The following is a 26,678-nucleotide window of genomic DNA, read 5'->3' as shown; positions in this document are numbered from 1 at the left end:
GGCCAAATAGCGAACACATCATTAACGCAGCAAAGCCATATTGTACATTTTTGTGGGGCAGAGTTTAAGGCTTTCTCTTCAAAAGTCTCCATAAAGAAGTTGGCCAAGGGTGGGGAAAGTGGTGAACCCATGGCTGTCCCCTCTATCTGTTAGTAGAATTTTTCCTGCCAAACGAAATAGCCTGAGTTCATTGTGAACTGAAATAGGGCTGAGATATCGGGAGAAAATTTAGCTTGGATTAGCTCTAAGGTTTCTTTGAGAGGGACATTTGTGAATAAGGAGGAGACGTCAAAACTGACCATTATGTCATTATGTTGGAGTGTAAGGTTTTCTATACTGGCTTTGAAATGGACTGAGTTTTTTTATGTGTGATGGTGTGTTTCCAGTGTAGTGTGAGAGCACTTTGGCTAAATATTTAGCTAGTTTGTAAGTGGGGGAATCAATACCATCCACTATGGGACGTAATGGCACATTTTCTTTATGTATTTTTGGGAGCCCATATATACAGGGGGGGGGGGGCAGGTCTAGAGTTATATGATTTTAGTCTGTTAGTATTCTCCACATGCCAAGAAGTGACCTTCTTAAGGAGCCTATGGAGTTTTCTAATTTGTGAGTTGGTGGGATTGTATTCAATGGGGAGGTCAGTAGCTCGATCTAATAGTAAAGCCTTAAGCTTACATGTGTAGTAATTATGATCGAGTACCACAGTGGCGTTCCCCTTATCCACTTTGGTGATAACTATTTCTACAACCAACAATATATAACCAACATATCATTAGTGAATACAAGTCTCTACAGGAATTGAAGAAAAACAAAGAAATAGTTCTAAAAGAAATCAGCACTAAACATCAAGATAACTACTTGAATTGTAGACAATTTCAAGTGATGCTAACAAATTTTCAATGGGAAATGAAAAATTACATTATGGGAAGAGTCACTACCCAGACTGGTTTCGACTTTTACTGAGAACTCATCAGTGGGAGCCAGTTATTCTCCAGTTTATGCAACAGTCTTTCATGTGGTATCCTATCAAATGCCTTCAACAGTTCAATAGTATAATTAACTATATTGTTTGCATTGTTACTTTTCATGATTCCTGTCAATCCTTAGGGTTCTGTCCTCAATGTATGATTTCCCCATCATTTTCTTTGTTCTGTTTCTGGTGATTTTCTTTTATTTCCTCTGATTTGCTTTTGTTATGTTTCCTTTATTTCCAACTTAGCCAATAACATACAATATAACCATGCTGTACAAACTGCTCACACATGATAAGTAAACCCATGCTGTTCCTTGCAAAGTATAGCTTGTCTGTTACCCAATTTCTGTATGCAAGTTGTTGTAATTTCTTTAAAATCTTCACCACCACTCCAGGAATGCTGATAGTCAGCAGTTAATGTTTTGCTCTGCCTTTGTACATCTTGTTGTATGAGGGTGAAGCAAGGACCATCATACAGTCTTTCCATTTCTGAGTGAGACTTGTATTATACAAACATCAAGGACCTAACTAGTTAAAAAAGTTAGCCTCTAAATACAAATTGCCCAGTTGTGAAGTTACTTCACATGCAAATGCTGTTTGCTTATACTTGGATAAAGGATTAAACCAAAGAAATTAATTTCTTGGCATCTTTAATTTATAGTATAACCAAGGGGAAAAACTTTCAGCATCTGTATACTCTTGTATCCTGAATAAGCACAAAGAGATTACTATTAACAAAACATAGTCGATAAGGCTTTTTCTTATTTATTGTGTCTTCTCTCCATGTGAACTTGTGCATATCTTTATGTTGGAACATAGTAACAACTAGGTACTTACATTATTAGCCTTGCCCTTTCTCCCACTTTTCCCCAAATATGTCTGGTAGTATTCATTTCCTACCCTGCTGTTTAGATCTCCAACAAAGACTGCTTTTTCCATTTTTTTTTATGTCAAATGCCTTCCCTAATGTATAAAATTCCTCCACTGCTACCTTGGTATGTGGGACCATATGCATAAATAAGTTTCACTGTCCATTTCTCTATTTTGAAGTTTGCCTGCATAAATCTACCTTGAAATCGACTTTCAATCAAGATGTTTATCGTCATGTTTGATGTTGTATGCTATTGCTACTTCCTCCTTTCCTTGATCATTATTGTCCAAATAATACATCCTATATTTATTTAGTAGGACTTCATTTGTTTTAGGTGATATATTTGACCAGAAATGCTCAAATATGGAAGTATAAAATTTTACAGTGGCTACACAGCATAATTCAGAAGGCCTAGTCAGAAGGTTGAATTCTAGATGAGATGATTGGAGTAGAGCTCTTATAAAAAGGGAAATAAAAAAGTCCAAGAAATACAGTGGAGTTTCTTTACTGTTCTAGGTAAGATTATCATATATATATATATATGTGCATATCTGAGAAGAAAATCTATGGTAGAGAAATTTTAGGAAAAACAAGCTGGATAAAACTTTAGATTTTTACCTTAAGACAACAGTCCACCCATGTGGGGACACCTGTAACCCCCATCGGGCGCATCCCCTGGTGGCGGATCAGGGAATGCTCGTCATAGGCTACTATGAAGGGTAGGAGGAAAATAAAATACCTCCCGCGGACCAACAGGATAGCACTTCCCTCATAGGCCGGTCTGGGGGCCTTGAAGGTGGCAGCCCCACCACCAGACTCAGGTGCTGAAGGCTAATCCCCTGCACACCTTAAAATTTCACTCATTAAAAGAAATAACAAAGAGATAGCCGAACTGCCTAAATGGTTAACGACAAAGCGAGGAAAAAGGTATATGAGATATGGAACATGGAACATTAAAAGTCTACATGGAAAAGAAAACGAATTAATTGATGAATTTAAAAAATCAAGATTGGATTTGCTAGCAGTCACAGAAACAAAAAAGAAAGGTCAAGGTTGCCAGAAAATGAAAGATGGGTATATACTTTTCTATTCAGGGGTAAACCCAAGAGAATGGGGAAAACAAGGGGTAGCTTGCATAATTAAACCAGATCTCAAAGAATATATTACTAAATGGCAACTAATAAACGAAAAGTTGTTGACAATCACTATAGATTTTAAATCAGACAACCAAGTATTCACTGTAATTGTTACATATGGCCCAAACGATAATGCCAATAAAGAAATTAAAGATGAATTCTTCGAACTCTTACAAAAAACAATTGAAAGAGTTCAAGGGCATATCATACTACTAGGAGACCTTAATGGCCGGGTAGGGAATCAAGTAGATGAAGAAACGAAACAAGTGTTGGGATCACAAGGAGAAATAACCCGGAATAATAATGGAGAAAGAATAATAAATCTTTGCCTTACAAATAATTTAGTGATAGCGAATACTATGTTCAAGCATAAAGAAATCCATAAGTTTACCAGGGAAGAGCCCAATAGAAATGAAAAATCTATAATCGACTACGCCATTATAAGCAGATTGTACTGGAAGTATACAAAAAATGCAAGAGTCTACAGAGGTCCTGAAATTGGCAGTGACCACTACTTATTAGTATTGGAAACAATCGATAAAATAAAAGTTGAAAAAATGTAGAAAAAGTAGCAAGGAAATAAATGTTAAGCTAAAGAACTATAAACTAAAGAAAGAAGAAACAGCCATTGAGTATAAAAGTAAAATAGAAGAGAAGATGAAAGAAGTAGAAAAAGAGATATATGAAGACCAAGATGTAGAAAACCTATGGTACAGGTTCAAAACACTTCTAGAAACAAGCAAAGAAATTTGTGGTGTATCATTAAATAATAAACAGAAGAAACATAAAACACCCTGGTGGACTGAAGAACTAAAAGAAGAAATTAAAAAGAAAAAGCAATTATGAAAGAGATATATAACATCAAAGCTGCAGGTTGATAGAGAACTATAAAACAACCAAAGAAATAAATTGAAAGTTTATTTTCCACTTGGTTAGAGTATAATAAATTTAGTTTAATCCTTTATCCAAGTGTGAGCAAACAAAGTTTGCGCCTGAAAGTATCTTCAGGACTGGGTTGCAACGAGTTGCCCTGGTGTGTACCACCTTAACCCAGTCCTGAAGATACTTTCAGGCGCAAACTTTGTTTGCTCACACTTGGATAAAGGATTAAACTAAATTTATTATACAAAGAAATAAAGTTAAAACCTTAGTGAAAGCAGAGAAAAGAAAATGCTGGGAAGACTTCGGACATACTTTAGAACAAAATTTTAAAGGAAACCAAAAACTCTTCTATAATGTTTTAAGAAGAATGAGGTCAGAGAAAGAATGCCCCATAAACTTTCCACCCTTATCAAAAATAAGGATGGAAAGTTACTCACAAATTCCAAAGACATCATGGAAAGATGGAAACAGTACTTTCAAGAATTATTGGAAGATGCAGGACATGGAAAAAATAGAACCCTAAGAGCAAGACACACAAGCGAAATAGAAGATCAGAGTGAAGAAATTCATGCAAACGAACTGTTAGCAGCAATAAATAAAATAAAACTGGGCAAATCAGCAGGCCATGACTAAATAACACCAGAAATGGTAAAGAATTTAGGAAAATGAAAGCCATAACATTTCTTTTACACCAATTCAATGTTGTATGGAAAAAGAAAATTATTCCCAAAGACTGGGAAGTAGCTATAATAATCCCCATATTTAAGAAAGGAGACAACCGCAAATGTGAAAACCATAGAGGAATTTTGCTTTTAAGTGTTCCAGGAAAATTATATACCCGCATTTTAGAAGCAAGGCTTAGGAATCAAATAGAGGACACGCTGGATGAAATGCAACATGGCTTTCGAAAAAATAGAAGCACACAGGATCTTATCTTCGGTCTTAGACAAATATCAGAGAAAACATTGGAATATGGAAAAGAACTACATTCATGTTTTATAGATTTTGAAAAGGCCTTTGACCGAGCTCCCAGACACTTAATATGGCAAACATTAAAGAAAAACAAGATACAAGATAACTTAATAGCAGCCATACAAAGCCTCTACAAAAGTAATAGAAATTATGTAAGAACCTGTAATAATAGATCAAAAGAATTTGAAACAAATGTAGGAGTGAGGCAAGGCTGTATCCTCAGCCCTCTTCTCTTCATCGTAGTAATGGATGAAATTTTAAAGGCATGCCAAACAAAAACAAAAAAATTCCACTTAGGATACAGGAAACTGAAAGAAACTAGGATTTCAGATATGGCTTTTGCAGATGATATAGTGAATCTAGCAAATACAGCTGAAGATCTGCAGTACAATATCAACATTTGGCATGAAGAAACAAAGAAAAGGAATATGACCATAAATATAAATAAAACTAAAACAATGATCATATCTAGAAATCAACAAAAACACACAATAAAAATAGAGAATCACCAACTGGAACAAGTCCACTCCTTTAAATACTTGGGATCATATATACAGGGTGTTCGGGATAAATTTGACATATTTATAATTAATTATATTTTTCCGTAAGTTACATGTATTAACACACACTTCTCTTCATTTAAAAGTTTGGACCCTTCTTCATTCACATACAAGATGTCAGAAAGGATGGATAGCTGGAACCCACCTGAATCATGGAAGAGAATAACTTGTATCATGATGATTCGTGCCCGCCATCAAAATAAGGATATTACGACTGCTGCCCAATGCTCCCTGAATACAGTAAAAACAATCAGGCATGAACTAGAGACTTGCAATGGTGACTACGAGGATGTAGCAAGAAGAAAGATCCCTAGCAGACGATCTGATTGCGTTCGTACAGCAGAATTCCTCGCAAATCTGCAGGAACTGGTGTTGAAGAACCCTGGCATTGGAATTCGGGCTTTGTTCGTGGAGTTGCTAACTGTAGTCAAGCCCTGGATAACAAGGGTAGGCAATGGTAGGCCGTATGTATGGCAGCAGGATTCGGCCCCTTGCCACACCTCTGGGAAAAGTCAAAAATGGTTGTCTGAAAATTTCTACGACTTCACCAGTCCAAATGTTTGGCCTCCAAACTCCCCAGACCTTAACCCCATGGATTATTTTGTATGGGGCGCAGTTGAAAAAGACACCAATTGCACTTCCAGTAATACAAAAGCCCAGTTAATGGATAAAATTAAAACAGTTTTTGCGGCCCTTCCTAGGGAGACTGTAGCATCAGCTTGTTCGAGGTTCCGAAGCAGAATTGAAGCTGTGATCGATGCTAATGGTGGTTATTTTGAGTAAATCTTGTTGATAGTATTGTAATTAACTCTGCCTGTAATGTTTTTTTGTCAATTCATTAAATTTAATAGATACAAAGAAGATTTTCTTTTTCCTTACGAAACTGTCAAATTTATCCCGAACACCCTGTACAAGAAGATGGTAGACTAGACACAGAAATTAACAACAGGATAAGAGGGGGAACAAAGCTATTCTATGCAATGAAAGGCCCACTCCTAGATAAGAAAGAAGTCACCCAAAATACCAAAATGGTAGCGTACCATTCAGTGTTTCTACCAACATTAACATACAGTTGTGAGTCTTGGTGTTTAACAACAGGAAACACAAATAAACTACAAACAATTGAAATGAAATATCTCAGGAAAGTGGCACAAAAAACAAGACTAGACCGAATAAGAAGTCAAACCATAAGAGACAGCCTTCAAGTTGCACCTCTGAATCAATTCATAACACAAGCCCAAATGAGATGGTTTGGACATCTCAATCGAATGGAAGAAGGAAGAATAGCAAAAACTGTATACGAAAGCCAGAAAATAGGAAAAAGAAACATAGGCAGACCCAGGAAAGGTTGGCAAAAGGAAATTAAAGAAAAATTGGAAAAGAAGGGAATTAATTGGAAAGAAGCAAAACAACAAACCTTGGACAGGACGGCATGGAAATCTCTTTGGCAAAATCTCGACACTTAAAAGCATAAGAGATCATAGACGAAGAAGAAGAAGACAACAGTCCAAAAAATTATAGGTATATTACAAGAATCTGTATTAAAGTTACATAAATATGAAAAAGGCATACAACAGGGTGATCTGAGAAACTCTAATCAAAACTAATTATATATTGTGAATAGTACATCATACAGAACAATATACAACTTACGCTTAAGTTTTTAGTCAATTTGCTAGACTTGAATGTGGTACAGAAAGATGGTTAAATGCAAAATCATAAGTAAGAAAGGAATGCATATCTCTTATTCATCATTTATATGGATTGCATTATAAGGGAAATAAGCATTAAATGATACCAAAAGATATTAAATTCTGCTTGTTAGCATTCTTGCTGCCAGGCAAAGGCACATTAGATTTGAAAATACTGGAGACAACAGATCAATTTAGGGAGAGAAAAGAAAAAAGTCAAATAGAAAAGAAATAGAATAGAAATAAATAGAATAGAAAGAAATAGAAAAGAAAAAGAAATAAAATAAAAAGTCAAATAGAAAGCTAGTAATAATGCCAATTTAATCAGATGGTATAATCACTAACTTGCATCTCCTCCTCCTCCTTATGGATGCATAGGAATGATTATGATTCATTTATAAATTATGGAAATAATTTATGCTGATAGAACAAGGATGAAAATGTTGATTTAATTTCCTTGCAATCTGAAAAAAAACTTTTCTTACTTGTTTCCAGTAATAAAAGTTAGCGAGTAGTGTAGTATTAATGTTAAACTCCATTAACAGTACCAAATTAATCCAAATAATTCTAAAGTCTAATAGTTTTCATTATAAGATAGTAATCAAACTCATTCTTGCTTTTGCTACTAAAGCAATTAATATATTAAGTCTCAGCTAGTGGAATTGAGAAATCAGTACTTACCAAAGGCATTTTTTCTTAACATATAATATGCACCAACTTCTGTTAGTGGTTTTGGTGTGATATTTCTACAAAAAAGTTTATACAGAGTTAAGTTTAATTAAATATATATTTAAATATATATTTTTACAGTATTACATCCCCTAGGGGCTGTGTTTTTACATTACATTATGAGAAAATATCAAGGATAGTGAGAGATCTTGCTCCACCTTTGCTTCGAGTTGCACTACCAAGTGGTCATTTACACTTGGATTCGCCGATAGTTTTTCGGTATATATATATGAAACTCATAGATTTGTAGTTTTCGATCTTAGAGTTTTGCTTACTGGCAGTTGAACAACAAGGGATTTGTATCCCCTTAATTATTATTAAGGATGCCAGAAAAATAGCCATTTGGCTTTCTAAATATATATTTATCAGTATGATATATAAAGTTGACTGTTTATAATAAACAAATTTCATGGTTATTGATTAAAGGATATCTTAACAATTTTGGTATGGAAACACCAAATACTGCTAATACTTTTAAATATTAAGCCTTCTGAAAGAATTCTATTCTACAACCCCACACTTTAATTATCAATAACTGGTCATGCTGTAATGAGCTCTATGTCAGAGAATGCAATGGTGAGCAAATAATCAGCTATGATAGGTTACAACATTTTAGTCACAGAAACCATTGAGAACTGTGTGTGTGACACTGTTTAGTAAATTATTTGAATAGGTTACAACATATCCAAAAATGATAGTAAGAATGATTTAACAAGTATTATAGCATGGTCTTGTATTATGATAATATCTAATATTTCTAAGAAATCCTTCTGTATTATTGCAATATTCTGAATGTTTTTCTTCCACAACTCCATGATGGATAATAATTAAATTTTTATTTAAATTATTTATATCAATATTTTGCCTTTCCCGAGACATCTTTGTAAAGACATTTTATATTTTCTAGATGGGCAAGTGCATAATCTCGTCTTCCTACCTGGAAAGATTCCTTGGTGACCAAGATGAGATACTGGCTTAATAATTAAATAAAAATTCAGTGATCTCTGGATGTGTTTCTTCTATTAAACAAAAAACATCAGTGATAATCGCCCCTCCCCAATGATTTAAGTATATGCATCATGTTACAGTAACATGAATTATCTAGGAACATCATTCAGCTGTTGATGTTATATGTCATCTGTTTGACTTTTGGTGATCTCTTTTCAAAAACATAGATTCTTCATTTCACTCAGTCACTTATCTTTTCTTTCAGCAGCTGTAATTAAATTTTTTTGAGTCCTTTTATGTTGTCCATCCAACTCTTTTGCTGTCTTCCGCTCTTCCTCATGATCTCAATCCTGCCTAACATAACCACTTTTTCCAATGAATCATCTATTCACGTAATATGTCCAAAATTCTACTTCGCAATAATCAACATTTCTGAGGAACATTATTATTATTATACAGGCACCTCTAAGGAGTCTGAAGACTCCTTGCAGGAGACCCAATCTATCATACCTCTCCTTGAATCAATTAACAGACAAAGCACTCACAACTGACTCTGGCAACCCATTCCACTCATTCACAACTCTCCATGCAAAAAAATCTAGTCCTCACATCCCTACTAACCATACCTTTATTTAACTTCTAGGGATGATCCTTTGTGCTAAGTGCTGAATCATTTGAAACATCGAGTAATTTCTACTATATGAAAACCTTAAATTAATAATTAAAATTTTCCTTACATTTCTTTTTGAGCTTCAATGCGAAGAGATGACAAGGCTCTATAAGCAAATACCTCCATAATGGTTATGAAATTTTTAAGAGAGCTTGAAGATAGATCAGGAATCTAAAAATAATATTTAAGTATAGTAGCAGATGGCAACAAATCTTCAAAAATGAGTAATTTCTTACACACACAAAATAACATTTGCAAATTCATAGGAAGCAAAACTATTTATATTCACAGAAAGAAAGAAAACTATATTACATATGGTTCATACCTAAGAAGGCTTCATTAGTCGCATGATAAACTAGAACATAACTAGTTCTTTGCAAAAGAACTCAACTCAGAGTGTCACTTTTTAAAAAGTTTTTTTTGGTCTCCAACACAACTAAAATGGCTGTCTAAACTTATCAAAATTTTGGGAAGTAACAAAAGCAAATTTTATTAATCATCTTCTCAACAGTTTTTATTTATTTATATTTAACTGTTACTTTTTCACAACTTTGTAATAGTGTTTTATTGTACAAGAGTCATTCACAAAGTTCTACACATGGTGTTCCTGTTGTTAAAACTGAACAAAATATATTTACATGCTTTCCATGTTATTGTTGTGTCCACTTTCAATAATATTTCTTGCTTTCTATATCGAGCCACTAAAAGTGAAGTCTTTCCTACATGGGTCACGTGGTATCTCAATCACACAAAGAAAATGCCTCAGGGTAGAGCCAAAATTCAATGTGATAGAGTCCTCAAACCTCACCTCTCTTAAAATCCTAAGAAATTTATATTTTTAGACTGCGCCACTTAGAATTATTAGATTAAAGATAATAACTCAATCAAGAGGTAAGTTGGAAGATATACTCATGTGACCTAGGGTTGCAATCATGTCCTCAACTTTAATCAATTAAATTCCCGCTCAGATCCGTAACGAGTTTCACAAGTGGTGCATCGAATTCTATACACAGACTCATATTTAGTTAAAACCAAGCAAGGTTTATTTGTTTCTAAATTTACAGTTTAACATACAAGAACAATCATCACTCTAAATAAGACACAATCTAATCTAAATCAATTAATTAGCTTGACTTCATCAGATATGAAGTCAAGAATACAATGAACACAATTTTCTTCAAGTAATTCACACAAAGTTAATAATTCTATATCATCTAGATTACTACTAAATTCCATTATTTAAGTTCTATATTAACAACTGGTAACATTAATCATTCTTCAACATACAAAGATTCAGATTTAGTTATTAACCTTTCACTCATGACTTTCTATAAAACATGCGCTATAGTCCTGACCTATAATTATATCCGAGTTCTTCACTAACAAAGCATTACATATCAATACACATACAGATTGCATTCATATAAATAACAAAACTTTACTTATCTTCACTTGATGTTACCTCTATCCATCTGCATCTGCTATAGTCTATCTTCTATTTCATAAGGACATTTCTTTGTTTCCAAACAAAAAAGACAAAAACTGGTCAGATCTTTCTCAGCAATAAATACAAAATGTTATATTCAGGCAATGACAATCAAGGAAAAGCCAGAGTATTCAACACAAAATATGAGACTAATCTTCTTGAATGGCAGTCAGTCTCAAGTAGAGTAATGTGGCAAATATGAGAATGGGAAACTGGACAATGAGACTTATTTGTGCCTATGTTCCCACAGAAGATTCTACTATGGTAGAAGTGGAGGAATTTTTTGAGGCTTTAGAAAAAGCAACTGACACAATGAAAAAGGAAAAGTTGGTCTTTGTTGGGGATCTAAATAGCAGAATAGGAAATTATTGTGAGACATACAAAAATATTTTGGGAAAATTTGAAGAAAAGAGCAAAGCTAATAATAATGGCAAATATTTGTTGGATTTCTGCTCAGGACATGGACTGGTTATTACTAACACCATGTTCCAACATACAATTGTCCACAATTTCACATGGAGAGAAGAGGCAAGGAATAAGAAAAGTCTCATTGACTATGTTATTGTTGATAGTGATGTTTTCTCCCTGGTGCAGGACACCAGAGTGTACAGAGGATTTGAAATTGGAAGTGATCACTATTTAGTCTTGAGCAGGATAAAATTGAATTTCATATTGAAAAGAATAACATGTAAGAAAGTTTTAAAGCGAATAAAAGTTGAGCAGCTCTCAGATGTGAACTGTAGACTAAAATACACAAAGATTATTGAAGAAAAAATGAAAGCGTTTGAGAACAGGAATCAAACCTTGGAGATTCAGTGGCAAGCTTGAAGAAAGCCCTAATTGATTCAGTTAGAGAAGCATGTGGTGAAGTTGTCTGCAAGGATAGAAAAATCAGAACTCCATGGTGGACAGAGGAAGTTAAAGAGGCAGTGAAGGAAAAGAAGAAAACATATAAAAAGTTCCTGGCAAATAAGTCAGCTTGTGCTCTTAGAGAATACAGAGACAAATGTAAGAATACTAAACTGTGTCTAAAACTAGCTAAACAAAAGTCATGGGAGGACTTTGGCAAGAATATAGAAAATAAATATCAAGAAGGTGGCAAAATATTCTGGAAGTTGTTGAAGAAGCTTAGGAATGGAGGAAAGAGTGCTGTAAAAGGAGTTAGAGATGATAAAGGTGACATGAAAACGGGAGAAAAAAATATCCTTGAAGTATAGAGTAATTACTTTGAAAAACTGCTAAATGAAACAAGCAGTGATGACAGCACAGTGGTAAAAAACAATGACCAGGCATGCAGTCAGGAATACCTATCCATACTTGAAGTAGAAAAAGCCATCAAAGGATCGAAATATGGAAAGGCAGCAGGAGTAGATGATATTTCACCAAAAATGCTGAAGTATGGTGGTATAAAAGTCTTACAGTGGCTGCACTGCATGGTTCAGAAAGCCTGGACAGAGGGACGAATTCCCAATGATTGGAGCAGAGCTATCATATTATCCATATATAAAAAGGGAAATAAAACGGAATGTGAGAATTACAGAGGTATTTTCCTACTGAGTGTTCCTGGTAAGATATATGTAAGTATACTTGAGAAACGGTTGAGAAGGATTGTGGAAGAGAAGCTTGGTGAAGAACAAGCTGAATTCAAGCCAAATAGAAGCTGTCAGGATCAGATCTTCACTTTACGACGAATTGACGAGAAAGCATGGGAATATAACAAAGATCTGTATTTAAGTTTTGTCGATTTGGAAAAGGCATATGACAAGGTGCCAAGAGAGAAGCTATTCAATATGCTACAGTTATATGGTGTCAATGGGGCATTATATCAAGCAATACTCAGTCTTTATTTGAGTTGTAAGTCAGCAGTTAGAATTGAAGGAGGTACAGGAAGATGGTTTAATGTTAAATCTGGTGTGAGACAAGGATGTACATTATCCCCACTGTTATTCATTATCTATATGGATCACATTATGAAGGAAAGTGGTATTAAACATGATATCAAAATTGGAGATGTTAATGTCAGCTCTTTGCTTTATGCGGATGATGTTATACTTCTAAATAAATCCACTACGAATCTGCAAGATTCTTTGACTAAATTGAATAACTGTTGTAATAGATATGGTATGAAGGTCAGCAATAAAAAGACAAAGACAATGAAAATAGGCAGAATTGTTGAAAATGTCAACTGTGTTGTGAATGGAGAACCTGTGGAACAAGTAAAACATTTCAGCTACCTAGGCACGATTTTTACTGAAGATGGTAAATTAAATATAGAAATAGACAACAGAATCAGCAAAGCTGGTATGGTGGGAAGTCAATTGAATAAATTCATATGGAATAAGAGAGAAATTAGTCGGAACACTAAATTAGCTGTATACAAGACAGTGTTCAAACCAGTTTTAACTTATGGATCTGAGAGCTGGGTCAGAAGTAAAACTTGACCAAAGACTAGAGACCGCAGATATGAGAGTCCTGAGAAAGATTAGAGGCATGAACAGATGGCATCAGTGGCAATATCATATTAAAAACAAGGATATTAGGAAAGAACTTGACACTGTCAGCATCCAGGAATGCATTTGCAGAGCTAATCTCAGGTGGTATGGTCACTTGAACAGAATGGGAAAGGAAAGATTAGCAAAACAAGTGTTCTCTACCAGGTTGGCAGGAAAATGACCCAGAGGAAGACCAAGATATAGGTGGATTGATATGGTACAGAGTGCCTTAGACAATAGAAATATAAGATATGATAATGTTTGAGTCTTGACAAGTAACAGACAGATTTGGAGGAAAATTGTAGAAAAAGAAGTTTGTAACGATGTAATTTTTTTCATGTAGTACTATCATATCCTGTACACCCCTTGAGGGTACATGGCAGGAATTTGATGATGATGATTTCTTTGTTTCCTTCGATCTACCTTGGGTCAAGAATTTATAGTAATTACCAGCTTTTGCCTTCGGGACGCAAGTCTCTGCTGAGCTTTCAGCGGCATGGTCTGCCGCTACTTTCCAGGAATCTGGGACAGGGTTACCCGCTGTAACATCGTCCCAGTCTAGAGGTATTGTTTGGCCATCTCCGAACCAGACTAAACCTTCACTACTCAAGAAAACGTGAGAACTCCACACGACGAAAAAACCAAGAGAGCCAAAGGGGGGGGGGGGGGTCCTCTAACCGTTTTATACGTTCACCCTATCGGAAAAAAAAAACTTCGCTGTTTATCCGGCACCTCGATTTCTAGTCACATGACCTCACGACGTTCATTCTCCCCCCGCTTGTTCGCTCCACGCGCAAAGCACACAACTGCTTGGGGGGGGGGGCAATCACTAGCGTGTCCTTGAACCTAGGACTATCTTTCACACAGATTACATTCTAGTGTTTCTTTTACAAATTTCCCGTACATCAGATTTTATATCAACACAAAACCATAACTCTCTTAATTTATACTTTATCTCTGGCAACTTTCCTTTATACATATTTATCTAATTCCCTTTTTTTTTCTTTACATTATAAAATTCTCCTTGAGCCAATTAATATTTTCATTCTTCTTAAATCAATGTATTCAATATTTTCTAAAGTTTACAACGATACCTACTTAGAAACAAGCATGTTTACTTATTTAATTTACAGGGTTTTTACTTCTTTGCTCATTAAACCATGATAAGTGGAATTTTAACATTCTTAATTTATCAGGGTATAACATTATCTCCATTTTTGTCTTTATCACTGCTACCCAGCATTTAGATTAGATGAGTCTTGTATTCCTTAAAATAAAGTTTTTTTTTTTTTTTTTTGGGGGGGGGGAACACTTGCCATCCAATGTTTTCATAAGATCAGATGCTTTATGTGAAACATGGCCTCACACTGCCACTCAAAAGGATGGTGCTGGCTGTAAACATCTCAGGTCTTTTGCTGCAAATTTTCAAGCACAAACTTTCAGTAGTATTCTACTGTCAGAGTCAATCACGTAGATGCGTTGTCTGTCACTATCACTTAATTTTCCTTGTAAACCATTCATTATTAACCTTGAACTGCTGATGCCAACTTTTTTTTTTTTGATGCCTCTGTTGTGAGGATTGACTCTTCAATTCTGGTTAAAATGCTTCTATCCATGTTTCATCTAAAGCAACAATTCTGTTCTAAAGGTGTTCACCATCAGTAGCATAATAATGCAAAAGTTCTGATATCCTCTGGCGAGCTGCTTGCTAGTCTACTGTCAGCTGATGTGTAACCTGCAGAAGTAACTTTTCTCTTCTTCAAAATTTTGGTCAGAATTCTGAAAGCAGATATGATCTATTTGCAATTTTATCCCATGTTCTATACTGATTTTCTTCCAATATGCTGTTTACAAATACTGGTGCCATACATAGCTATCGAGGGCTTGCCACTTAGATGGTCTTTACTGTTTGTCAGACTATCATGGAAGTGAAATACCCATTATAGCACTGCAGATATCTACTGCACCATCTCCACAAATTTCATGTAGCATATTGTGCATCTCAGTTTGTTTTTTCCACATAAGATTTCAATTTTGATCACAAACACTGGTCACTGCACAATATTCTAAGTCAGATTCTTCTTCCTCCACTGGAACAAAAACACCAGAAATAGAAAAATAAGCACACAACATCTTTACTCAGGTTTACAACTAACATGAAGCAGAAACTGTTACCATTACATCATCCCATTGGTCATAAATGTGCAGAATTTTTGAAATTATTATCACAAGAGTGTTCACTCTATGGTTTTAGAAACAGCTGAACAATTAACTTGGATCATGCATATTTCATTCCTAATTGCTATAAAATTAACTGAAGATTAGTTCACTCTGAAGGAGTAGCAAGAAGAAATTTACTCATTTAAAACTATTTTAATATTATAATTGTGAGTTGTAAATTTTGAGCAACATTATTTCACATAATAGAAAAAAAAAATTAATGAAGAATGCAACTCAACGTCAGTATAATGTACATACAGTTTGTGTCTCCTACATTTTCATATGTGGAAAAGAAAAGCTCATAAGTACAGTGTATGACTGACCACTTAGCTAGCTCATCTTGATAACCAAGTCAAATAGATCCTATGTTCAAGTTATATTGAAGATATTTGGGAATGAACAATAAAATAACACATAACTGTAATGATTTATCTGAGAATATAGTTTTTAATTTAGCATATTTCATATAATTTGTGATTACAAAACAACACATTTATTCATTCATTTATTTATTCTTATGGAAAAAGAAATACAAAACAGCTACAGGTCAATATCCAGTCTGGAGAGCCAATTCAAGGCCTCATCCGTTACCTTGTGGATGTCCTATAGCCCACCACTGTGAAATTGGCACCTTGGGCAGTCATTCACAATATGAGTAATCGTCTGAGACACGGGAGAACAATCACAATAAGGGTGGTCTAACAACCTCCATTTATGTAGTAAGTAGCCACATCTGCCCTGGTTAGTTCTGATCCTGTTGATAGATGACTGAACCTTCCCAGGAAGAGCAAAACCAGGCTGCAGAGCAAGGGATCTTCTACCAGGAAGCTGTTTGTTGGATCAGTATTCTCTCCACATGCCAGCTGAAGAGAGTTCATACATGGACCAGAAAGGTTTTCTAGATTTTAGGCAAAGATTAATTGATTCCAGGTCTGGTGCAGGGGCAGGAGTGGGTTGCTCATTGCTTTATTAAATTCTTTAATAGATGCTTGTCTTCTCCATGTTTGGTGGAACAATATTAGATAAGACAGGTAGCCAGGAAAGAGGGATGCTTCTCACTGTCCCACTAATTGTGCGCCTGGTAGAATTTAGCTTGGTGTCTATAATGTTAGTGTGTGCACTTCTTTCCCAGACAGGGGCACAATATTCTGCTGCAGAGAATGCGAGGCTAGTGTAGACGACCTCAGGACTTCTGCACCACAACCCCAGGTTGTTCCAGCAAGCCTTGAAATGATAGAATCCAAGGTATTTTGAGTGAGGCTCGTATTCTATCATTTTTCCACAGAAAGAAAGGTTGAGTGTCGGTTTGCCTCTGCATTGTTCAGGTGAAATACTGTGGACACAGTTTTTGTTGGATTTGGCTTTGAGTATCACTGCTTGAAGTACTCTTCTAGGATATTCAAGGTCTGTGTTCAAGGTTGATTCCAGGTTGGCAAAGGAGGTAGATTGATGTAGGATCGCTAGGTCATCGGCGTACATATACTTGCTTGAGCTGGTATGTGGTAAGTTGTACACGTAGATGTTAAAGAGTAAAGGGGCTAACACAGAGCTTGTGGGAGACCATTATGAAGGAATCTGGGCCTGCTCTTTTTTTCCACCAATATGGACCTGGATCTTTCTGTTGGAGAGAATGGATTCAAAAAGCTGGAAAGTTTTTTTGCATCTTATAATATTTCCCAGCTTTAGTAGGAGGCCTCTGATCCAGACTGTGTCATAAGCTAAAGTTATGTCAATGAAAGTGGCCTGGATTTAAGTTTCTTCTGGAAGCCTGCTTCAATCTGTGTTGTTAGGACCAGGACCTGGTCACAGCAACTTCTTCACGGCTGAAGCCAGATTGTTCAACTGGGAGTGCTCTTTCGATGAGTGGTGAAATTCTTTTAAGAAGAATTCTTTCAAAGAGCTTAAAACTGGAACAAAGCAAGAAGATAGGTCGTAGATTTTTGACATCATTTGGATCTTTCCCTGGTTTAGGCATGGCAATTATTTTGGCTTCCCACCACAAATTTGATGGTTTTCCAGTCATTATAATTTTTGAGAAAAGGGCAGCCAGCCATGTTAGACCTCATTGACCAAGATGTTTTATAAACTCAGGGAGGATACCATCCACTCCTGTAGCCATGCCATTCATAATGAATAATTGCTGACACCATAATGAACTGACTGGATGAAAGTGTTCCCTCACATTTCAGTTATGTTAATTTTTTTTAATGTGTAAGTACATTCTCCAATGTACTTATAATTTGTTTACATTATTATTTTTCTTTTAATTTAATCTGAATTCAAAAAATCTGAATAAATACTAGAAAATCAGTAACGTAACAATTTTCATCCACATATTCTATAAAAACCTGAAATTATGTATGCTGGATAAAATAAAGTTATTACAAACTATTCGAGTGAAGTTCTATAGTTTACATTATTTAAATTTTTAAAGCATAAACCAATTTAGTAACATCAACTGACAACATTATACATGAACAAGCCAAATTATCTAATTTATTAGGCTGCTGATATTCTGCTGGATTTAACCCCCCCCCCCCATACACACCCACTAGCCAAATTTTATATAAAAAGTACACTTAGAAGTTAAAGCCCTCAAAAACACAGCTAAACTCAAATATCTAGTCTGGCTGTGCCATGTTGATGATGCGTTTGCTATTTGCCCAAAGGCACAAACAGATCAGATACATATTTAGTGCATTTAAATCGCCTACATCCAAAAAAACACAGTTTGTTACAGAAAAATATCAAATAACTGTCTAGGCACACACGTTTTTATGCAACTCTTATATAATTCAGAAAACCTTCTTTAAAGACCAACTGTAACTTTTTCCAGTGAGTTCAGGCCTACCATAAGAAATGCAGTGGTCTCACAATGGGCAATGCAATTCATCTCCTACTTAAGGACAATCGCAAATATCCATGGCCAGGAGCAGAATTCAAACCAATAGACTGTTGGTTGGAAAGCAGATACACTAACCGCACTGCCAACAAATATAGGAAAACCTCTTAACTCAAACAGACCCTAAACCCACAGTATGGTGGAGATACGTGGACGATATCTTTATTGTTTGGAACCACACAAAAAAGGACCTGTTCGACTTTCTTAACAAAATCAATTCTCTACACCACACAATCAAATTCACTCTAGAACTTGAAGAAGATAACCAATTATCATTTCTGGACACTTTAATTAAGAAGCTTCCGAATGGTGGTATCAACCTCTCAGTTTACCGCAAACCTACCAATACAGGACGTTATTTACATTTCACTTCCTCACACCACATTTCTCAGAAACTTAGTATTGTACACATGTTGAAGAACCGTGCCTCTCTCTCCTTACAACAGATCAACAAGACCTCCAGGAAGAACTATCCCTGATTTCCACCAACCTTACCACGAATGGATTTCCTCAAAGACTCGTCCACAAGATACTTTTCTCTGAACCCCCGACAAAGACAACAAGATGATGTACGTTATATTTCTACCATCGTCATTCCATACTTAGGGACAGTTTCCAATAAGATTGCTAGACGCCTTAGACCACATAAAATAAGAGTGGCCTTTAAACCCACAGAAACGATTAGACAATTCTTAAGATCTCCAAAAGATAGCCATCCTTTCTCCAAATATGCTGGAGTTTATAACCTACCATGCTCGTGCAGCTTGAATTACATCGGCCAAACTTCAAGGAGCCTTGAAATTAGGCAAAAAGAACACATAGGTGACGTCAATAATAACAGAGAAGAAAAATCGGGGTTAGCTTTTCATTTCTCAAGAACGAACATACCATAGAGTGGGATAGAAGCACAATTCCTTACATGGATGAGGACTTTCGCTCCTGAATTTTTAAGGAGGCCACAACAGTTGACCGCTGTATACAAAACCTTAACAGGAACCTAGGACTAATCTTGCCCTTGATCTGGAAGACCCTTATCAGATCCTTCAACTCGCCAGAACTGAATTATAGTGCCAACTCTAGAACATTCCTAAATAACAACAAGCGATATCATCCACGCTCTATGAATGTATTGTACGTGCTCTGTTCTTTGTTTAATATAATTGGAATCGGTTGATTATAGTTTGTAACAGTTTTTTACTTTTTAGTGCTGTACATCAGTTATGTACCCTGAAGATGCCAACAGACTTAGTTGGTGAAACTAGTTGGTATAACTTAGTTGTTTATTATATGCACTTGATCAATATAATCCCAATAAAAGTCTTTCCAAAACAATACGAATAATTATAATTCATTCATCAGTTAGCATAAATTTGAAAAAAACATTCATAAGCTATATTAAATAATAAAATTATCGGTTAATAAAAATCAACTACTTAAATTTTTATTTGATGTCTAAACATTTGATTGAGCTACTTTTTTACAAAAAAATTGAGTAAAGATGTTTGAATAGTGCTCGACTTTTTCACCTTATCATGCAATTTGCGATAGCTCGTGATCGCTTTACAAAAGATTTCTGCAGACTTTAAAGCCATGTTCCATATCAGGATCAGCATCAAACAAAATTTCCTTGGCATGCTCAATGTGATTAAAAACTAGCTCAAGTTCTTTAGCAGTTAGCTTCTTAGTCATAACATTCTCTTCATGTTCGCGCTCCTCCTCATCTTCTTCATATGCACACTGTTCTTCTAGATGAAGGAGATCATTCTCACTTAACTGTTCTGAATGGGAATCAAGCAAGTTTTTCAGCTTTTCCTCTAATGTAATTACTTTTCTTCTCTTTTTTATTACTGCTGCTTTCTTTATAAGTCTTTCTCTTTTCCATATCAGGAGTTGAATATAATAAAGCCTTACAGGTATCTAAATTAAAGCAAAATGAAAGAAAAGTGATTGAGCAAGAGAACAGAGTTTGCATGTGCACTTGTGATATAGCTTTGAATCAACTGCCAAGTGTTGCCGGCCACTGCCCACTACATTGACAAGTGGCGCCAATCGCTGCAGATTGTCAACAAAAAATTTCGCCTAACAAAAAAAAATCACATTAACTGATTAATCACTCACTTAAAGCGGGAAATAGTATCATTTCACTCAATTATGCTAACTGATTATCATACATATCGAATTTGTGTTAAGCGAGGTTTTTCTGTATTACACGAATCTAATAAATTGCTACATAAATCTTGTCTTTTGTACTAATTTTTTAAAACCACACAGAATTAGTACCACTTATGTCTCCCCACAATACAATCTATGAAAGTTTTCCAAATTTCCATGGATGCGATTGTACATTTAATACCATGGGCACTAGATAATCCAAAAATTCCACTTTAAAGATCCAACATAAATTTTTCAAGATAATTCAAGCATTTAATAATGGTGGATTGGGTTAGTTTCACACCCTAACGATGCAATATTTAGTCTTTTGTACAAATTAGTCTTTTGTACTAATTTTTTAAAACCACACAGAATTAGTACCACTTATATGTCTCCCTACAATACAATCTATGAAAGTTTTCCAAATTTCCATGGATGCGATTGTACATTTAATACCATGGGCACTAGATAATCCAAAATTCCACTTTAAAGATCCAACATGATAAATTTTTCAAGACAATTCAAGCATTTAATAATGGTGGATTGGGTTAGTTTCACACCCTAACGATGCAATATTTTTGAATTCTTTAAGACATTCAAAAATATTTATGCTTTTTAATTCATTCTGCTTCTTTTTAGCTCAATCTTTCAACTATGTCTTTGATGCTTTGCTCTGCTCTGCTGAATTCCATCTTTTCTAGGATTTACATATTCTTTTGTTCTTAATTATTACAGTCCTTTTTAGCTATACTGGATTATCTTTATTTTCCTGCATCTTCAATTTTGTTTTTGTCTGGGCATCTTATTTTAATCTATTTTCTCTACTCCTTAATTTCCTTAAATTTCTCTTTAATCCTTCTTCTTGGTTCTCAATTTCCACATAAAGCATTTATTTGCAGATTCAATTCCCCATATTTCAAGAAAGTTTTCATTGGTCATTTTAGTTGATATATAAAATTTTATATGTAAAAAATATAAACAAAATTATTCAATCATCATCAATGGCTGAATTGATTATTGATGATTTAATCTTGTTATATGTCTTACAATTTTTTTTAAATATAAAAGTAATCAATAAAAAATGTTATCTACAAGAACATGTAAATAAATAAGATAAATAATCAAATTTTAATAAAAATTAAACTCATTTCAACTTACAAGACTAAACAATTCATCCAAAGCAGTTGTATTCTGCATCAGTGGTGGATAGCCAATAACCTGCGTCATTGCTTCCAGCTAAAAAAATAAGCATATTTAGTTACAAGCAAATTTGGAATTACAATTTCCAAATAGTGATTTCATAAGATTTGTCACTGATACATTCCTTTTGGGATCACTAAATGGTCAAAGTTTGATAGTTAACTGGAAGGAGACTTCCATGCATCCAGAAATATTAAAAACTGATTAGGCTTCTGATCTAATCTATAATCCTCATTTATTCTACCCCATTAGTAGGTATCTAATCAGATAATGAATGAAAGAAGATGGATTTAGGGTTTAGCTGACCAAACTGTATTCTGCATTGGCTTAATAACAAAAGACAATGATGATACAAGATGAACTGTTATGCCATCTGGGATGTCATTAACCCACCTTTGGTTAAAAAGCCTTCATGTTTTTTTTTCTTCCATTCTAGACATTCTAGACAGTTATTGACTGTTTCATTTCTTCACTTAAATGCTAAAAACAACAAACATCTGAGGTATATGTAATCAACATTGAGCTTTTAATTAATACTTATATTTGTTGCTGTTATCACCACAGCACTGTGAGAGTGTTGTGGTGATTGTCTTTTGTCCTTTCTTATCAATGTGCTTGTACCATGATAAGGAATCAGAAGACAGGAAAATTGAACTAATTGATATATTGCAATTTTTTTATATAAGTTGCACTGCAGCTGTACAACAATGCAGTTTATATTGAAACAATAAAAAATATTATTACAGCTAAGACCATCTACCAATAAAATGCAATTAATACTATTTACTCCCAGGGTTTTTTGATTCATTGTTATATCCTTTACTATTAGGTTTGTTTTCCTTTCTTCTTTCACCAGTTGATTATCTTCAGATGAATTTGAAATGTTGCATTCTTTGAAAAATTTTGTAAATGGTTCTATCTCAATGATCTAATCACAAAGTTGCCAGTTGAGTTACAGCTATGGTATACATCTTCAACATATCAGCAGTAGTAAGTCATTCTAATTAATCACACTAGATCTGAGTTACTTATTGAAAACGTCTGCAAACAAAAGCCAGAAGTAAGATATCAAACATCCTGATACACAGTAGCAAACAAATTAATCTGAACAAGCCGAATTTGTTTTGGTTGAGTGCAGCATGTTTCAACTGTCTCTATGGTGTATATTAATAATGTTGGGCATTTTTAATAGTGTAAAAAAGTTGATATCCATAGTGTTTTATTTATTTAGTTATAGCTACTTATTCGTGTAGCTATAAAATGGATACATCTCCAAGAAAGCATTCAAAAAAATATGTATTCTTTCTCAGCACACAATCATGATTCAAAGACAAATTGACAATGAGTTGTGATGTTGGTTTGAGTGCTGTTAATGCAATTTTAAAGAGGTTTAGGGAGACAGATATCTTCTCTCATGACAGAAAAGGAAAATGTGAGTGAAAAAGGAAGACTACACTTACTCGGGATCATTTACTAGTTAGGAATGGTAAAATGAATCCAAGATTGTCTGCTGTAGACTTAAATAGACTTGGCAGTTAGTGGAATTAATGTTACTGACATAACAGTGCATTGAATATTGTTGGAAGTAGGGTGGACTGCCCCCAAACCAAAAAAAAAAAAAAAAAAAAAGAAACAACTATTGATAAAGGCTATGCAGAAAAAGAGGCTCCAGTGGGCAAAAGTGTACAAAGAATGGACTGTTGAGAAGTGGAAGAAGGTCATATTCTCAGATGAGAGCCATTTCTTTGTCCAAGGAGAGCGAGTACTGTATGTTTGCAAATCAGTGGCTGAGAAGACTTTTCCTGCTCACCTTCATAAGTTCTAAACACCCCAACTAAACAGATGTTTGGGGGGGGGGGGGTTGATAGTCCAGGATAACTTGTGCTGTTGACAGTATGATGAAAAGTGACCCACAGTCACTTTTGTCAGTATGAAGAAATGAGTGGTCCTACAGATCCAGAAAGACAAAGAACTCTTCCTCCAAAAGGATCTCGCTCCATGCCACACTTCAAAAACAGTGAAAGAGTTCCTTAAAAATCACAACATTCAATTGCTTCAGTGGGTAGGTAATTCTCCTGACATTAACCCAATCGAAAATTTGTGGGCCATAACTTGGAAAATTAAATTGTGATATACAAAGGATAACTTAATACATCATCAAATTCCTGATATGCACCCTCAAGTAGTGTACAGGATATTATGATAGTACTACATTAAGAACTTACATCATTACTAATTTCCTATGAACAATTTTCCTCCAAATCAATCTGTTATCTGTCCAGACTCCAACATTATCAAATCTTATATTTCTATCTTCTAAGACAATTTTTACTTTATCAATCCTCATATATCCTGGTCTTCCTCTGGTTCTTTTTCCTGCCAACCTGGCAGAGAACACTTGTTTAGCTAATCTTTCTTCTCCCATTCTGTTTAAGTGACCATACCATCTGAGATTAATTCTGCTAACACATTCCTGGATGTTGACAATGTTAAGTTATTTCCTAATATCCTCGTTTTTAATATGATATTGCCATTGATGCCATCTGTTCATGCTCCTAATCTTTCTCAGGACTCTCATTTGTGGTCTCTAGTCTTTGGTCAAGCATTTCATTTCTAACCCAGCTCAGATCTCAGATCCACAGGTTAAAATTGGCTTGAATACTTATATACAGCTAATTTAGTGTTTTGACTAATTTCTCTCTTATTCCATATAAATTTATTCAGTTGATTTCCTATTATACTGGCTTTGTTGATTATGTCATCTATTTCCATATTTAATTTACCATCTTCACTAAAAATTATGCCTAAGTAGCTGAAATGTTTTACTTGTTTTATAGGTTAACCACTTAGGATATAGTTGATGTTTTCAATGTTTCTGGCTGTTTTTATTGTCTTTGTCTTATTGCTGATTTTCATACCAAATTTATTTACAACAGTTATTCAATTTAGCCAGGGAATCTTGCAGACTTCTAATGGATTTATTTAAAAGTATAACATCATCAGTAGAAAGCTGACATTAACATCTCCAATTTTGATATCAGGTTTAATACCACTTTCCTTCATGATGTGATCCATATAGATAATGAATAAAAGAGGGGATAATGTACATCCTTGTCTGACACCAAATTTAATGTAAAACCATCTTCCTGTACTTCCTTCAATTCTTACTGCTGACTTACAACTCAAATAAAGACCAAGTATTTCTTGATATAATACCCTGTTGACACCATATAACTATAGTGTTTTCATAGCTTTTCTCTTGCCACCTTGTCATACGCCCTTTGCAGGTCTACAAAACTTAAATATAGATCTTTGTTATATTCCCACGATTTCTCAACTATATGCCGTAAAGTGAAAATGCGATCCTCACGGTCTCTATTTGGCATGAATTCAGATTGTTCTTAATTCATGCCAAATTCTATACTTCCCATCATCTGTAATTCTCCCATTCAGTTTTATTTCCCTTTTTGTATATGGGTACTATGAGAGCTCTACTCCAATCATCTGGATTGGAGTAGAGCTCTCTCTGTCATCCCTCTGAACTATGCAAGATTTTTATATCATTATAAAAGTATGGTTTCGAGATGCAGAAATAAGAAAAATGTGTTCTATGTTGATAGAGTCCATGCCTAAGCGAATTAATAAACTTATTAGGAACAGAGGAGCACATATTAATTATTAGGTAAAGTTGGAATTTAATTTTTTACTTATTTTCTTGCAAAATTAAAATTTTTCCTTAAAATATGAGTCATCGTTGTGATTCATAATTACCAAGTCATTGTTAGTTTTTAACTTCTTGTATGTTAAGACTTTAAATTCAGCAAGAAAAAGCATGTTAAGTCATCGTCATCAATTTCCTGATATGTATCCTCAGGGAGGTGTTCAGTCATGTCAAGTCAGGTGAGTAATATACCTGTATGATACATTATGGAAAATTATGGAGACAACTACCATGTTAGAACAAAACTTTAGTTTAATATAAACCAAAATGAACACTCGATGTTTCGCCCTTCATATCAAGGTCATCATCTGGAGCATACACATTGTTTCTCTGTATATATGTGTATGCTACATTGTTATGAAGGTTGAAACATCGAGTGTTCATTTTGGTTTATATTAAACTAAAGTTTTGTTCTAACATGGTAGTTGTCTCCATAATTTTCCATAATGTATTCTGATCACCATGCAAGTATGAAAGAAAGGATACCTATACAATGTTTCACATGACCGTTCGCTAATTAAATCTTCATTCATACAACTATTTACAATTACACCATTACGTCAGTTGGTGTAATTGTAAATAGGTGAAATTCCTTTTGGCTTTTTCCTGGTGTTGCATGGAATATTTTAAGTTGTCAGAAACATTAATTCCACTAGCTGCAAAGTCTATTTAAGTCTACAGCAGACAATCTTGGATTCATTTTGCCATTCCTAACTAGTAAACGATCTTGAGTAAGTGTCGTTTTCCTTTTCCACCCACATTTTCCTTTTCTGTCATGAGAGAAAGTACCTGGCTCCCTAAACCTCTTTAAAATTGCATTAACAGCACCCAAACTAACACCATATTGATTGGCAATTTGTCTTTGAGTCATGGATGTGTGCTGAGAAAGAGTATATATTTTTGAACACTTTCTTGGAGATGTATCCATTTTATAGCTAACAAAATGAATAAAACACTACGAAAGTCAAACTTCTTTCTTGATGAATGTCAACACTATTAAAAATGCACAACATTATTAATAAGCATCATAGAAACAGTTAAAACCTCCACCATCCTAATTAGTGGAGGCAT

At 34.7% G+C, this 26,678-nt stretch overlaps 1 protein-coding gene across 1 annotated transcript in view; it reads right to left on the bottom strand.

The window, feature by feature from the left end:
* Positions 1–26,678, bottom strand: part of LOC150094940 (neprilysin-11-like) — a 207,126-nt gene that overhangs the window by 56,897 nt on the left and 123,551 nt on the right. Inside the window, exons 13-15 of the mRNA XM_090410851.1 lie at positions 21,845–21,922; positions 9,503–9,606; positions 7,770–7,834 (exon numbers count right to left, since the gene is read on the bottom strand). Of these exons, the coding sequence (XP_090266977.1) occupies positions 7,770–7,834; positions 9,503–9,606; positions 21,845–21,922 (247 nt within the window). The remainder of the gene's footprint in view (positions 1–7,769; positions 7,835–9,502; positions 9,607–21,844; positions 21,923–26,678) is intronic.

Source organism: Typopeltis vanoorti, chromosome 21 (assembly GCF_054136105.1).
Source record: "Typopeltis vanoorti isolate ZY-2024b chromosome 21, IOZ_Tvanoo_1.0, whole genome shotgun sequence".
In the NCBI taxonomy this organism is placed as follows: Eukaryota; Metazoa; Arthropoda; class Arachnida; order Uropygi; family Thelyphonidae; genus Typopeltis; species Typopeltis vanoorti.
This window is presented reverse-complemented; position numbering and strand designations above follow the sequence as displayed.